Consider the following 16,945-nt stretch of genomic DNA (forward strand, 5'->3'; position numbering starts at 1 on the left):
TGGGGGGCAGTGTAAGACCACACTAGGGAATGAAGTATTTTTGAACGTGAATCTATGAAGAACTACGAATAATACAAAGTTAAAAAACTGAAAAAAGTTCAACTGTGGAATGAAAAGATGAAATGAAAGTAAGAACAGTTTGAAAAGGCTAAATTCTTTAAATATGAATAGTATAAAAAACGTAAATTGTAGGAAAACGATAAATAGTTGAACCTTGAAAAATAAAAAAAGCACTTCACGTGAATATGTGGAATGATATGAAGTTCGAACGGCATGAATTGGATGAACTGGGAAGGAATTGAAACAAAAAAAAAAAATACTGAATTAACTGAAAAAAAACACTGCATGTGTGAAAAGACACAGCGGGGATCGAACGCACGAACATGTAGTAGATATACGTCATCAGAACGTCTGAGCCACGGGAAATGACGAAACCGTGAACGCTTTAAAAGGAAGTAGGAAGAACGCTCCAATCACTTTACATTAGGCCGTTTTTACGGTACAAAAACTTAAATTGTAGGAAAACGATGAAAAGTTGAAACTTGAAAAATAGACCCGCACTAACTAAAAAAGACTCACACAACTAAAAAATGACGCAGCCTGGGATTGAACCCACGAACATGAAGTGCGAAAGCGATACACAAATCCCATGAGCTACGGAGACATGGGAAATATCGAAAACGTTAAAGTTTAAAAATAAAGCACGAAGACCAGCCCATTCACTTAACATTAGGCCATTTTTACGGTACAAAAACTTAAATTGTAGGAAAACGATGAAAAGTTGAAACTTGAAAAATAGACCCGCACTAAACATGAATATGTGGAATGATATGAAGTTTGAACGGCATGAATTGGATGAACTGGGAATGAGTTGAAACGTACCTAAAAAACGGTCGGAATAAAAAAAATAATAATAATAATAAAGGTGGAGAAAAACATAAGTGTGAAGGTTTCACCTTCACACAATAAAGGTGGAGAAAAACATAAGTGTGAAGGTTTCACCTTCACACAATAATAAAGGTGGAGAAAAACATAAGTGTGAAGGTTTCACCTTCACACAATAATAAAGGTGGAGAAAAACATAAGTGTGAAGGTTTCACCTTCACACAATAATAAAGGTGGAGAAAAACATAAGTGTGAAGGTTTCACCTTCACACAATAATAATAATAATAAAGGTGGAGAAAAACATAAGTGTGAAGGTTTCACCTTCACACAATAAAGGTGGAGAAAAACATAAGTGTGAAGGTTTCACCTTCACACAATAAAGGTGGAGAAAAACATAAGTGTGAAGGTTTCACCTTCACACAATAACAATAAAGGTGGAGAAAAACGTAAGTGTGAAGGTTTCACCTTCACACAATAAAGGTGGAGAAAAACATAAGTGTGAAGGTTTCACCTTCACACAATAATAATAATAAAGGTGGAGAAAAACATAAGTGTGAAGGTTTCACCTTCACACAATAATAAAGGTGGAGAAAAACATAAGTGTGAAGGTTTCACCTTCACACAATAATAATAATAAAGGTGGAGAAAACATAAGTGTGAAGGTTTCACCTTCACACAATAATAATAATAATAATAAAGGTGGAGAAAAACATAAGTGTGAAGGTTTCACCTTCAAACAATAATAAAGGTGGAGAAAAACATAAGTGTGAAGGTTTCACTTTCAAACAATAATAAAGGTGGAGAAAAACATAAGTGTGAAGGTTTCACCTTCACACAATAAAGGTGGAGAAAAACATAAGTGTGAAGGTTTCACCTTCACACAATAATAATAATAAAGGTGGAGAAAAACATAAGTGTGAAGGTTTCACCTTCACACAATAATAAAGGTGGAGAAAAACATAAGTGTGAAGGTTTCACTTTCAAACAATAATAAAGGTGGAGAAAAACATAAGTGTGAAGGTTTCACCTTCACACAATAATAATAAAGGTGGAGAAAAACATTAGTGTGAAGGTTTCACCTACACACAATAATAATAATAATAAAGGTGGAGAAATACATAAGTGTGAAGGTTTCACCTTCACACAATAATAATAATAAAGGTGGAGAAAAACATAAGTGTGAAGGTTTCACCTTCACACAATAATAAAGGTGGAGAAAAACATAAGTGTGAAGGTTTCACCTTCACACAATAATAATAATAAAGGTGGAGAAAACATAAGTGTGAAGGTTTCACCTTCACACAATAATAATAATAATAATAAAGGTGGAGAAAAACATAAGTGTGAAGGTTTCACCTTCAAACAATAATAAAGGTGGAGAAAAACATAAGTGTGAAGGTTTCACTTTCAAACAATAATAAAGGTGGAGAAAAACATAAGTGTGAAGGTTTCACCTTCACACAATAATAATAAAGGTGGAGAAAAACATTAGTGTGAAGGTTTCACCTACACACAATAATAATAATAATAAAGGTGGAGAAAAACATAAGTGTGAAGGTTTCACCTTCACACAATAATAATAATGAAGGTGGAGAAATACATAAGTGTGAAGGTTTCACCTTCACACAATAATATTAAGGTGGAGAAAAACATATGTGTCAAGGTTTCACCTTCACACAATAATAATAATAATAATAGTAATAATAATAATAATAATAATAATAATAATAATAATAAAGGTGAAGAAAAACATAAGTGTGAAGGTTTCCCCTTCACACAATAATAAAGGTGGAGAAAAACATAAGTGTGAAGGTTTCACATTCACACAATAATAATAATAATAATAAAGGTGGAGAAAAACATAAATGTGAAGGTTTCACCTTCACACGATAATAAAGGTGGAGAAAAACATAGGTGTGAAGGTTTCACCTTCACACAATAATAATAATAGTAATAAAGGTGGAGAAAAACATAAGTGTGAAGGTTTCAGCTTCACACAATAATAAAGGTGAAGAAAAACACAAGTGTGAAGGTTTCACCTTCACACAATAATAATAAAGAAAATGGCCGAGCACAATAACATATGTTTGAAGGTTCCACCTTCACACAATAAAGAAAATGGCCGAGCACAATAACATATGTTTGAAGGTTCCACCTTCGCACAATAATAAAGTCAAGGAATAACATATGTGTGAAGGTTTTACCTTCACACAATAAAGCGGTAGAATAACATAGGTGTGAAGGTTCCACCTTCACAGGTGTGAAGGTTCCACCTTCACACAATAATAAAGCGGTAGAATAACATATGTGTGAAGGTTCCACCTTCACACAATAAAGCGGTAGAATAACATATGTGTGAAGGTTCCACCTTCACACAATAAAGCGGTAGAATAACATATGTGTGAAGGTTCCACCTTCATACAATAATAATAAAGAAAATGGCCGAGCACAATAACATATTGTGAGAACAGGTTTTATTTGGACTTTGACCGTTTTTGAACTGCTTTAAGTTGTACTTTGTGCGCCAGTTTTTGAATCCCGTGAGCAGACTTTATTTCAAGATTTTGCATTTTTGATCATATATCTTTCCTGCTTTCGTTTGTACTTTGTAAAGAGAGTAGTTTTGAACTCTAAGAACCAACCTGATTTTGATTGCTGTCTTTTGACCACCTGTTTTGATATAGTTTCTTTGAACTTTGAGTGACAAAATAAACATTTTATTGAGAACATCTGACCTCTGTGACCCCATCTGCCCTGTCACACCTCACGCGACCCCACAGCGTCTTGATCGGCATGGATTCAATCATGTTCTTTGACCCAACTGTCTAACAACTACACTCAAAAGCTCACCAAGCTTCCTGTTTGCAGCAAAATAAAAGCATAGCAAATCATCTAGAACAAATTACTGTAACTGAAAAGCAGAACCAAATCATTTAAACTTGCGATTGTGGAAAAGAGACAAGATTTCGTTCAAACAGCGCAAGCTTGACAATCTTGGAACGGGGTGCGCAGCGATGTCAGTGATGGGACGTAACAAGTACAAATACTTAGATACTTATGTAAATTTTGCCTGTACTTTGTAGTTTTAGAAGTACTTTTTTCTCTGACAACTTTTAATTTGTACTCCCTAAATTTATAAAACAAATCATATTTTTTTTACTTGCTACATTTTTTTTTTAACATTTCACAATAAAAGGCCTTGTTACTTTTGTTTCAGCATCTTTGCGCAAACTACGTAAACCATGTTTGACGAATCAGCTTGGCTGCCGCTAAATTAAAAAAAAAAAAACGCAGGGACGTCCCACAACTGTCAACGCCACATAACCTGGAGAGCAGAGAACATAGCAGTAGATAGCTTTTGCGATAGATAGCCAAAACGCCATGGAGAGGTTGCCTCAAGAACTCTCCATCAAATCTCGACAAGGTAAGTTAGCTAAACGGTGCCACCGTTATAACTTTGGTTATTCGCTAGCTAGCTTGGATATGTTTGCAACGTGGCTAATGTTAGCTAGCTACGCTGATAAAGATAATGCTAATGTCGTTAGCTCCCGTTTTTTCTTTAACGTTCTAGGTCTATATTCTCATTTAGCAGGTGTAGCCCATACCAAGCAATATTGTGGGGATTTTTCCAGCATAATTTGATTGATTTAATTTATCTGTGCCTGGATGTCTTTAACTTGCATATAGCACCTTAGAAATCACTGAGTTGATCACTCAGGTTAAACCAAACAGAAATATTGTTTCCTTAAATATAAAATGAAATATGAAATGAATATAAGGCATTATTGAAGTTGGCTGCAGACAACTTCCACACATCCCAAAGGCAGTAAAATGAAAATCAAAAATAATTTTGATTATATTTTATTACTGTATATTATTATCGTTTTATTTATCAGTTTATTACACTGTTGTGCAAATAAGCAGAGTGGATTTTGAAAGGAATTGTGTATTTCAACTTGATTCATTTGCAGTTTTACATTTTTTGATGTCCTTGGTGTACATTTGTTTTTTTATTCGGTTATTTGATTTGCACAGCGCAACTGGGAGTTACAGTGGTTAGCATGTCCGCCTCACAGTTCAGAGTCCCGAGTTCAAATCCAGCTCACACTGACCTGTGCGGATTTAGCATGTTCTCCCTGAGCCTGTGTGGGATATCTCTGACTTATTTCCACATTCCAAAAACATGAATGGCTGGTGTATTAGACACCTAAATTGTTCTTTCGTGTGATTGGGTGCATGAATGTAGCATGAAATGTGTCTGAAATGTGTATCTATTTGTCTGTATTTGGTACATGCAGCATCCACTTCAACCTGTGGGCCTGGAAGGGGGCTCCTCCCACCTCTGGTCCCTTCTGGAGGTTTCTGATTTTCCCCTAATTTAGGTTTTTTAGTTTTTCCTTCCCGTTCGTTCTGGGAGCTTTGACAGGGAATGCTGTTGTGTACCTTACACCGATAAGTGAAAACCGCGATATAGCTTGCTGGTGCCTATCCCAGCAGTTTTGAGGCAGTAGGCGGGGGACACCCAGGACTGGTTGCCAGTCACTTGTAGGGCACACAGTGACGAACAACTATTCATGCGCCCATTCACACCAAAAAGACAATTTAGAGCGGGGATGTCAAACATACAGCTTGCCAACTGGTTCTGGCCCAAACAAGATTACAAGAGGATTTTGTAAAGTATAAAAATTTGATGTTTTTTTTTTTTTTTAAAAGAACAACGTGAATTTTGTAATTAAAAGCAATGTTATTTTTTTTCGTCATTATTAGTGATGTTTTCTTTGTACTATTTTGGACAGTATGAAAAAAAGAATAATACATTTGAAGTTGCTGTTTTAATGTTATATAATTATATATCATGGTCTTATTTGTGCGGCCCACTTGTTAATCGATTTTCCTATGTGCGGCCTGCAAGCTAAGATGAGTTTGACACCCCATGTGTGTGAACATTTAGTGTCCAATACACCTGCCATGCATGTTTTTGGAATATGTGAGGAAGCATGTCCCCCGCCTACTGCCTGTAGACAGTTCCACCGAGCCGCTCCTTCTTGAAAATAACTGAAAATATTTGTTTCAACGGCATAGAAAAAAATTAATTGGAATTGTGATCTTTGAATTGTGAAAAAAATAAAAACTTTTAATTTTACTTTAAAATACATTTCAGAGCTTGTACTTTTACTTGAGTACATTTTTGGTTATTCACTTTTACTTTTACTCAAGTCATTTTTTATGTAGGGTAGTTTTACTTTTACTCAAGTAAACAATCTGTGTACTTTGCCCATCACTGGGGGACGTCATGACAAAGCGCTTAGGGTGGAAGCCGACAGGTGACATAAATAATGATGTAATGACCTTTTATATCGATTTAAATCGTAGTAAATGAGAATTGCGGTTTTGATTAAATTAAATTTTATGGCACACTCCTAATTTTAACTCTCCCATCTCTCTGTTTTCTTATGATATTTTCTATATGATTTCTAGCATAATGTTTAATCAGATCTAACTCCAAGAAATCTTGTGTCATTCCCTCGTTCTATTTCCATTGACCTAACGGTCATTTTGACCTGATGGTTTTTCTTTCAGTTGTAATGACTTCAACAAACACTAGATGTCCTCCCAGACCAGGAGTGTCAAACTCGTTTTAGCTTGCGGCTGTGCAGAGGAAAATCTATTCCCAAGTGGGCAGGACCAACAAAACCACAGTATATATTTATATAACTTTAAATAACGACTTCAGATTTTATTATTCTATTTCAATACTGTTGAAATAGTACAAGCAAAACATCACTATTAATCATAAAACATTTAAATTATTATTAATTAAAAAAACATTAACAATACTATTAAGGAATAAAAAATCAGATTTTTCATTTATTGAAAAAAATTAGGCTCCTTTTAATACTTTACTTAGAGAAGTCATTTCACAGACTAGATTAAACCCATTTGTGGCCCAGAAGTGGCCAGCGGGCTGTATGTTTGACACCCCTGTCCTAGACCACAGAGTCATCATAAGCTGGCATGCTCTTAAAACAGGGGTGCCCAAACTGGATCCTCAATGGCCTCATGTTTTCCGGGTTTCTTTCCCTACCACACCTGATTCAAGTGATCAGGATCATTTGCAGGCTTCTGCTGAACTTGCTGATTAGCCAATCATTTTAATCGGGTAAGACTGGGAAAGAAATCTGGAACACATGCAGGCCCTTGAGGTCTGATTTCAGACACCCCTGTGTCCAAATGTCAGGAATTGCACCTTTGTTTCAAGTCTTCTTCCCAAACACCACACGGGGTCCGGGCCTGGTCCCCCGAGGCTCCTTTGAGATGATCCAAATAGCCGGCGACTTCACAAAGTCCTTCTCGGCCATTTTCTTCTCCTCGGCCCGGGCCATCTCCTGTAGCTCCGGCGTGGTTTCCGGACACCAGTCGGCCACAAATTTGTCTTTGGCCTCGCAATAGTTGACTACTGCCTCCTGGGGCTGCTCCCCCAACAACCAATCTGGAAAAAGAGCTTCAAGTTGCAAATAACCCCAGCCGAGTCGCGCTCACTTTCTTTCTTTTCACAACTAAGAGAAAATTCATTGAAACGTCAACATGTCTTACAGCCATCCACTTGCAAAGCGTTAAGATGATATGGATGCACATTAGCATGAGTGATTCTATTTGGATGACATCAGATGAGCCAGAAATAATCAATGAAAAGGATGTAAAATCTGATGTACTGTATCATGATGTAATGTACTTCAAGGGAATGTGAGATTTGAACAGGGTTTCTGTAAATCTTAGTCCGTGCTTTTTAATGCCGACTGGAACAGCTTGGCTTTCTTTTCAAATTAAGAGCAAATTAATTGGAACATGAAGCTGTTAAGTTGGATTGTAGACATTCTTTTGCAAAAATGTTGCACACCTTTATTTTAAATTTTATACAAACGGCCATCACTATTGACACCACTTTGCTGCAAACCAGCCAGAATTAAAAAAGATGGTGTTGCGTGATCTATCTTCCAGGATTGTTGTATAAAATATGACTAGAGATACCACTACAAATAACGTTTCAAACTTGGATTTGATAACCACAGCATGTGCCTCAGCTCACTAAAGGTTGGAAAAAACCCTACATCCACACCTGCAAAGTCATGTAGGAGGTCCTTGATAAGGTGGCCGATGATGGCGTAGAGAACCCCGAGCACAATGAAGATGGCCATGAGGAGATAGAGTACATAGGTGGGCAGGTGGACGGCATCCCTGGAGGGTGGGACATAGCCCTCAAAAAACACCGACCCGTCTTCTTCTTTGTAACGCACCTTCAAGCTGTCCAACGGCACCTCCATGGCTCGCCGAAAGCCTCTTCAGCAGGTTTCTGGGAGTAAATCCATCGTTGGACCCAAAACAATATGAAACTAAAACTTTTTGGCCTCAAACGCGTAGAGAGATGAGAGGAGATTTTACGTCTTTCCTCGCTTGAGTAAATCCACGTCTGCGAGTTGAGTTGGGCTCAAAGAAGGAGATTAGAGCGGCTTGAGGCGTTCAAGGTCAGCTAGCTAGCTAGCCATGGAGGTGCCATTAGTTAGCGGGTGTCATTTGTGTACACATTTTGTTTGTTGTCAATATCTACAAAAAATAGCATTCAAATGCAACACCTTTACATTTTTAGATTCATTGTGTGATGGCAAAAGCCTTCACACATATGTTATGCCTCTTTTTACTCCGCCCGTTTTTTGACACGTTTCAACTCATTCCCAGTTCACAATTTCCTCCTTTTTTCAGTTTTTCCCTTTGTAACTTCTACATTATTTAGTCTATGATGTATGATGTATGACAAAAAAAACAACATACGAGCATGTGTCTATTTTTTTTTTTAATCCAATGTACAGTGGAGTATCTTCATATATTTCGATTTCAAAATGTAGACAGAAAGGCTTGCTCAGCTAACCAAAATAAGTAGAGACTGTCATTTCTCTGAAGTTGCGGTTCTCAAATGGGGGTATGGGAAGGCACTTCAGGGGGTACGTGAGATTTTAACAGGCTTCCTGCAGATTTATCAGCAAATCTAATTGAAAGCTTTTTGAGGTCGTAACGGGAACAGTACAATATTCTTTTCAAAATAAGAGTAGATGTGTAAATTAGGGGGTATTAGGTAAAAAAAAAATATTTCACAGCAGCTGGGGGGGGTGCATCATTGGAGCAAAAAAAGTTGAAAATCACTGTTCTAAAGTATAAAAATTCCCATTCAGAGATGGCACAAAACTGGTTACAAGCAGACCAACAACTCGTGAAAAATTATCTCTTGTCAAAAAATTTGGATGTTATACTATTGAATGTTTTCGTGCACATGTCATCCAAACTGTGGCTCACTCACCTCAAGTTGCTCTTGAACGTGCGCGTTTGAAACAATATTTACTAACGCCTTAATCACTTTAAACCGTAGGTTTAATCAAGTGAGTCAGGTGTGTTTGAGAAAGAAGCTTCAAAAACCCGCAGGATACTAACCCTCGAGGACTGAAGTTCAACACCTGTGCTTTAAACCAGTTGTCCCCAACCTGGTCCGTGGATCAATTGGTACCAAGCCGCGTGGGCTTCACCCGAAATAATGTTTTGGAGAATTTTTAGTTTAATGGTACGCGCACACCGAACGCGAACGAGGCGAAAAGCGGAGCGTTTTGTATTGTAGTCAATGGAGTTCGCGTGACTAGGCGCGAATGCACGTCGGGCGACGCGATGGACGCGAATGGAGCGACGCGAATGGCCGCGCGTGGTCACGAGAAGCGAAATTTCGCCTTTTGCTTGAAGTAATTTTTTTTTTTACTTTTTCCGCATTTCGCGTCGCAACAGCCAATCAACTTCGGGAACATTCATCGGCTCACGCAGGGGGCAAGAATGAATCATGGCGGCTGCTTTGGGGTCACCGGGGAGCGATCCAACACAGCCAGCTGAGCTTTCAATACAAAACAGAGCCAAGCAAGAGCACTCACCTGGCTTGTAGAAGGGCGGAAGCAAGAACTTTGGACAACTGGTATGTGCAGCGTTTGCTGCTTCACTTAACAGCTGTTGAACTGTAGTTACTGTGCTAAGCTAATGATAGCGCAGCATTGTCAGCACAATATATGCAGCCAGCAAACCCCCCTCCACAATATTACCATTGGCCTCTGGCCGCTGTTGATTTTACATACACAGATGATGTGGCTTTTAGAGCAGCCCCCGCCCTCGGTCCACAATATAAATGTAAGGCGTTGACCAGTCCGTGGTGATCAAAAGGGGACCACTGCTTTAAGCGAACTGTCAACGCCGCAGGGGGGAATCACATGGATACAAAATGGAAATCCACGTTGTAGATGCTATGACACACTCTTTTTCACAACTCCGATCTCGGCGTTAGTGAGCAAAGTCTACCACGTCTTTCAATTGTTCGGCAAGAGAGCCCCTAGATTTTCGTCTGTGTGGCCCGTGGGTCGTCAATTGTCCAACACTGCTCGAACCTTTAATAATGCTGTGTTCGTAATCCATTGGCCTTGCCAAATAAGCTGCCCAGTGCAGATAAAACACTTAAGCAGGAATGTGAGCTGGATTAGAGAGAGCAGACAAGACAATATGTACAGCATTATTAAGTTGTTTACTAGGGGTAAAAAGCTTAGTTTGACAGAAACACATGAGCATGGAAACGACAGCTTTTTTCACGTATTTTGTCATGCATTCCACAATTTGGAATTATTAGCAAAATGGACATGATGGTTTGTTTTTATTGTGTTTATGAATTTGACTATATAGAGGGAAAGAAAATCAATAGCATCTCCTCAAGCATCACTAGAGAGACTGTCATGACACCATCCAAGAACCTAAGACCTCAAGCGACATTTAAACGAGATGCCAATGTGAGGAGGTTCCTTTTTGGCCCGGGAGAGGCAACATTCCTTCTTTCTCACTCTCCATTTTCACTTTGGCGCTCTCCATTTGTTGGGTGCACACATTCGCTTGCTTTCCCTCTTCTTCCATGGTTTGCTCACAAGGATCCTCCACTGGTTTGGGGCCATGAATCCAGTCTGAAGAGTGGATAAGATGATAAAGTGTGCATTTAAGTTTACTTTTGAACAATGACTTCAACGATAGATTTTCAAGTCAAGCATAGTGCCTCAATATCAAACTTCAGTTTTAGTTTCAGAAATGGAAACAGCTGGTGTAGAATAGAATGGAAATAATAAAAAAAGAAATGTGGAGGGTAAAGAATAAAAAAGCCACATGGGGTAAAATGAAAACAGTTGTGGTTCTGAGGTGACAGGACGTGACGAACAAGTTCTTCCTGCCTCACATTACCTGCAAGGTCATGCATGAGATCTCTTATCAGGTGTCCCACTATGGCGTATGTGGCCACCAGAGCCAAAAGCATGCCTACCAGGACCAAGACTACATTCCGTGGCAAAGTTATGGCATCTCCCGTTGGCGGCATGTAGTCCACAAAATAGACCTCCTGTTCTCCAGCTCCCCCTTCTTCATTCTTCACCTGAAGAAGGCGGCTGTGGGAAATGGCACAGCAAAGCTTGCCGTGAGGCGTTCGGTGACACCCTCATGGTTGGCCCGTTTCCCACAAGTTGATGGACGTTCTGTGGGGACTGATCTTTTCCTTTCCGCAAGAATTTATGCAGGGGCGTAGCTTGACATTTTTCATTGGAGGGGGTGGACATGGGTACACATGTATGTCATTTTCCAATCATACCCGTTCAAAGCATCAACACATTATTTTAAGATTCAGATCAATGATGCATTTATTCTTTAAATGCAGTGTGTGGTTAATTGAAAAAAAAGTTTATTTTAAAGATTGCATTGAGATCAAAGATGTATTTACTTCTTAAATACTATATGTATTATATACTATACTACATGTAAAAAAAACAAAACAAAACAAAAAAGCTTTTCCAAGTGGTCCTAAGACCACTGGTCAATGGCAAAAAAAAAAAAATCATTTCAAAATGTTTCCTTTGGTATGGGGTGGCCGCAAATTGACTCCACCCTGTAGCTCCGCCCCTGAGAGTATGCTTGTGAGATGAGCATAAAAAGTTTGCATAATTATTTCTGATGAGAGAAAGCATGAGCATATGTAAGGAATGACACTCTCCAAAAGTCAAAATGTAGTTGGTCACACCCAGGAGACCTGATTCCAAACCTAAACCGGTGCTTCTGGTTTAATGCCATGACAGGAACAGTACAGTTTTCTTTCAAATTAAGAGTAAATTATTTAGAACATGAGGAAACTTATTGCTAAATTGTGTCATCCTTTGCAAAATGTACAGAAAAACTAACACAATCATGGGTCAGATAACGACTGACACGATTTTGGGCCAACTTTGCAATTAATTAATTTATTTTATTATTTATTTATATATTATTTATTATTTATTCATTGGTTTGCAGAAATGACAAATTCAAAAATGTATCAAAATATTTTGTCGGTCCTTTGTTGACCTATAATTGGATGATTTTTGACCCAACTGTTTCTAAAGTTTATGACTTTATTTTTTTTAGGTCTATTTTACAGTAGAGTAGCCAGAGATAAAGCAGCTGATGATACCCAAGCTATCTTCTGGACTTGTTGAATAAAATATGGTTCAAGATAACACAGCAAGTGTAGTTCCAAATCTCATCGTGGATATTTCAAAACTGTTGTAAAACAGCAGCCCGTCCTCAGCGTTTTGTTGCAGCAAGACTGAAAGTTAAGACTTTTTTTTAAAGCAGAGGTTCTTACATGGGGTACAGGAACGCACATTGGCTGCTATGTAAAATTTCAACTGGGTTAAGTCTAAATTAATGCTTTTTGATGCGATGACAGGAATATTCCAAATTTCTTTTCAAATCAAAGCCAATCAATTGGCACATTGCTAATTGGGTTTTTGTGATTCCTTTGCAAAATGTTGCAATTCTAATATAGAGAGACTTTCCCTGAGGGCCTCAATGGCAGAGTGTGGGCGACATGAGCCTGGGGAGAGGTAAATCTAGGAGAGAGTTAATAGGATTGACAGTGTCACCAAGCAATCTCAGCATTCTGTCTGTGTACCGATTACATATATGAGCAGGCAAAGGTGAACAGCAAAGAGGCTTAGGAGCACTAGCCACACGCACGTCTCTGTGATGGGGACATTCAAAGGAACACCTCACAGGCTTTAAAATTGCCAGTGTTCTCAAGCTTAGTGGGAAATTTTCTCGCACTTCGGTGTGATTTTCCAGAGGGCGAAATGATCAGCGCAACACGGGGAGAACTATCATCTGTTCAAAAAAGAAAAACATCTGATCCAAATGCTGGGAAATAATGTGCTTATTTTACCCTTTACCAAACAAAGTTATGTCTTTGGATTTCAAAATGTGGATGGAAAGGAATTATTTTAGATATAAAAAATATAGTCTTGATTCACTAGTCTTGACACACTCATCAGGAATTGTCTTCATCTTCCAATAAATTTGCTCTTAATTTGAAAAGACACTTGTACTGTCATGGCGCCCAATGAAATTTGCTAATCCCTGCAGAAACCATGCTCAAATCTCACATACAGAGTTTGAGAACAGCTGTGCTAACACAGATTTACATATGTTAAAAAACAAAAAAGCAAACGAAAGTGATGCGTTTTTTTTACAAAAGATGGCTTATGTCTTGGAAATGAGTTTGGACTCATTGACTTCTCAACAGAGATGTCCATTTTGGGATTTCTACAAAAACGACCTCGTTGATGTGTGGACTTTATTTCCCAGCAGCCAAAATCTACCAATTGTAATTCAAGTGTGTGAAAAGAAGGCATACGTACAGTGTGCGCATCGTTGGAAAGATAAACGTGGCAACACTTGAAAGGCCTTTTTCTCCAAACTAGGGATTTCAATTTCAACACATTCACAGTACTGCAATTTTATCAAATTTTGAGCTACCTACATTTGAAAGGGAATTCGATTAGAATGTATCAATGGTTGTGTTTTGTTTTCTGACATATAAGCCAGATTTTGTGAAAACACATCACCAATAAACAGCAATCAATAAATAGAACCTGGTCCAAATGCAACTGTGATAAAGAAGAAAGAGGAATATCAAAGTTTGGCCTTAAAGTGAAAATTCCTCACCTAGAAATCAAAGTGCGTCCCTCAAAGCTTTTCCTCAATGAAGGATCTTCTAATGTAGAGGTTGTCAGGTGCATCTGAAAAGGAGGACAACGTTAAAGTGAGCCCCTTAGCTAATACATCCGTCACGATTGGAACAAACACACCACATCTTTTGTGTCTCTACCTACGAGTAGACAAAAACAAAACAACAAAAAATCAGCTGGGACGAACGATGCCATCCAGATGTCCTCCTCTAAGGATCTGTCTTGTTTTCTGCGCGTGGCATGTTAATTTGGATAAAGCGAGAGACAACAAATTGCCATTCTAGGATGATAACGGCAATGTTGGCCAAGAGGATGAACCAGGAGACGGGGTGCAGACCGCAGAAAAACTCGTGGCTCATGTTGAGCGAGACGGAAAACCGCAAACGGTGCTGACAGGCTTAGGCCACACTGGCAAGGCGCTCCTCTTTGTAATCCTTAGTTAGGATTTTCCTGACGTCATTGACACACAGCTGCCTTTCAAGCCAGTCAGCAAATTACGAAGCTGCCGTTGACGACCGGAATTGTCAAACATCCATTTAAACTCAATCCAATTCTACTGAGCTGCCAGTTAATGAGTTTATATCGTTGTCGCTGGTTAGGCTCAATAGAACCCTTTTTTCCATTCCACTATTTTTATAGCACTTCATAAGCAGTCACTGCTGTGTGAAAAGTGTTGACCATATGATGAAAGTGGTCATAAAATAATAGTTTGTAATCATAAATCAGCATAAACAACAAGTGCTTCTCAAAGAGGTTGTCCAATGGGCAGATGTGGGGACACTTCAGGAGGAAGGAGGAATTTCAATAGGGCTCAATCAAAAATAATTTCAAGTTAAAAGGAAATTCATTGGAACAAAGCAATTTATTGCTAAATTATATTTGATTTGTGAAATGTTATATCCCTGAATTTTGTCATTTTTTTAAATGAGAATACAATTTGAGCCGATGAGCAAAAAATACAAATAAAAAATGAAGCATAGTAAGTCAAGCGAAATGTTTAAAGAAAAATATTAATTTTGGAAAACGACATTTTGCGTTTGTGATATGGAGTAGATCTTTCAAACATACCTGCATCATGGCCTCCTTGCTCTTCTGCTGTCCGTGAAACTGAAAAACTCTCCAGAAAACAAAAAGCTCAATAAAGTAAGACTCCTAAGAAAAAGCCCTAGAAGCTGCTGACTCAAGCAGTAGGCAGGTGGCGCCATGGCAGAGGCTCAGGCGGGGGTGACCACCTTCTTGGGCTTGTCCTCCGGCTCCATCATCCACTTGAAGTAGACGTCGCCCAAGAGGAAGGTCCAGTAGATGACGGTGAGTGAGGTGTTGACAGTCATGATGCCGATGATGAGAGGATGCAGCATGACGGTGGTCCGATGTCAGGGGCCTGGCTCGGCTAGGCTTTGCTGGGTTGGGCTCCTTCTGCTCCGTGCACTCGCCGCCCGTCAAGTTTTTGCTGTGCTAAATCCTCTTTGTTGCATTAGACGACTGCCCACTTTGGGAATGTTCACGTACGAGATGTTGTGTAATGCGACCTTCTCATCTAGGCCCAAGAAAATGAAAGATGACAACATTATCCATATAATCCAGAATCTAATCAAGGATGGAAATGTCCTACATGGGAAAATGTTGATGGCGTAGCAAACGCGACAGATGGCTCCCCGAGAAATCTAACACTCACTCCACACTCACACTCACAGCTTTGTCAAGGTGTAGTCATTCATACAGCAATAAGGATTCACACCTGTCAGAGTTATCAATAATGAGAGACTGGAGTCAAACACGATTGTTTGCAAAAGAGGGAGAGAGCACCAGGGTCTCCCGGTGTTGTGGGGTTCTCTTCCTTGTTTTATTACAAAGATTCCAAAGAAGGCGGTTCCAGGTTTCAAAATAATACCACATAAGGAATTGTTTATGTCGGTGTGCCCTGTTTATCAAATAAAAATACATTCCTCATCATTATGCCACCTTAATTCAACATACAGCCTTTCACCATTAATGTTCACCATTTTGTCCATCGTTCAGTAAGGTCATGTTTTTATTATTGTACTCTCTTATCAATGTACCCAATATTAATTTTGTACTCACCATACATCTAACGCCTATGTCACTAATGGTGAAATGCGTCAGGCAAATAAATAAAACAACTATAGGAGTTGTACATAGTTTTCAATAACATAGTCATCCATTCATCAGATATAAACCAAGAAAAGGAGTCTCAACCTTTCATTAACAAAGTGTTTTGGTGTGAGTTTCTGAGCTCACTAATATCCATAGCAACCATTTAATGCCTAATCTGTAGGCCATAATCTCAACTCTTAACAGTACTTTTAGTACCCCTAACCATGGGGAATTATAATGAAAAATAACTCAAAATCTATTAAGTACGTATACACTCCGAATTGAACCATGTGATGCCATGGCAAGTGTGTTCATAGGTCTTTTCTGGTCACAGTGTCCGATTGTCACCGAATTGAATTTAGGTATGATTATGTACCATTGCAATTAATAAAACATACCTATAACAAGTGTTAAACAAGGGACTATATATCATCATCATGACCCATGTCATGGTGTCCATTTGACACAAGTAGTGGTCCTCGAATGACATCACTTCCATCTCCTTCCATCTCCTTCCTCGTTAAGCAGGAGCCGCATATGATAAAAAGTCATGAACACCAAGCACAACAACATTATACATAATATTGCTTCTGGTTGCAGTCAATGTGATGTTGCATGTTCTTTTTTTTTCCAAGTGCCTGATTTCTTTTTTGAGCCAGGACGCAACCATCTTTCTATCTTTTGAGGGATGGAGAGGTGATCAGCACGCCGCCTCCTTATTTGAAGTAAACAGTGTCCTTGTTTTGCACTTGGTCAGACATTTAGTGTCTGTGTGTGCGTACTTGCAAACTGGGTCTCTTGCCCCCTCAGTAATGGCCCAAGGAAGACAGCCAACCGA

At 38.8% G+C, this 16,945-nt stretch overlaps 2 protein-coding genes across 7 annotated transcripts in view; both read right to left on the reverse strand.

Moving 5' to 3' along the window:
• The window catches only part of LOC148415251 (uncharacterized), a 66,689-nt gene extending 58,334 nt beyond the window's left edge, over window positions 1-8,355 (reverse strand). For both annotated transcript variants that reach the window (XM_088428806.1, XM_088428808.1), the window contains exons 1-2: window positions 8,004-8,355; window positions 7,134-7,376 (exon numbers count right to left, since the gene is read on the reverse strand). In XM_088428806.1, the coding sequence (XP_088284932.1) occupies window positions 7,141-7,376; window positions 8,004-8,208 (441 nt within the window). In that variant the 5' untranslated portion in view covers window positions 8,209-8,355 and the 3' untranslated portion in view covers window positions 7,134-7,140. The remainder of the gene's footprint in view (window positions 1-7,133; window positions 7,377-8,003) is intronic.
• A 2,113-nt stretch (window positions 8,356-10,468) lies between these two features.
• LOC148415252 (uncharacterized) lies at window positions 10,469-15,485 on the reverse strand. 5 transcript variants are annotated; one of them, XM_088430046.1, is made up of 4 exons: window positions 15,061-15,485; window positions 13,970-14,043; window positions 11,265-11,385; window positions 10,469-10,914 (listed from the first exon to the last, which is right to left on the reverse strand). In XM_088430046.1, the coding sequence occupies exons 1-4, from the start codon at window positions 15,067-15,069 to the stop codon at window positions 10,807-10,809; spliced, it is 312 nt and encodes a 103-aa protein (XP_088286172.1). In that variant the 5' UTR covers window positions 15,070-15,485; the 3' UTR covers window positions 10,469-10,806. The 5 variants fall into 5 exon arrangements, 1 of the variants encoding a protein (XP_088286172.1); XR_015867485.1 differs by lacking the exon at window positions 11,265-11,385 and having other exon boundaries at window positions 15,061-15,467; XR_015867488.1 differs by lacking the exons at window positions 11,265-11,385; window positions 15,061-15,485 and adding an exon at window positions 14,133-14,415.
• Window positions 15,486-16,945: the final 1,460 nt, after the last annotated feature.

This window comes from Hippichthys cyanospilos, chromosome 12 (assembly GCF_059441005.1).
Source record: "Hippichthys cyanospilos isolate Australia breed blue-spotted pipefish chromosome 12, RoL_Hcya_1.0, whole genome shotgun sequence".
NCBI lineage: Eukaryota > Metazoa > Chordata > Actinopteri > Syngnathiformes > Syngnathidae > Hippichthys > Hippichthys cyanospilos.

What these genes read in the sequence shown, in the direction of transcription:
- LOC148415252 (XM_088430046.1), bottom strand. An exon ending in GGACGCACTTTGATTTCTAG is followed by an intron (nt 11,386 to 13,969) that starts GTGAGGAATTTT and finishes CATTTCCCACAG; the next exon opens with CCGCCTTCTTCAGGTGAAGA. An exon ending in GGAATGTAGTCTTGGTCCTG is followed by an intron (nt 10,915 to 11,264) that starts GTAGGCATGCTT and finishes TCCACTCTTCAG; the next exon opens with ACTGGATTCATGGCCCCAAA.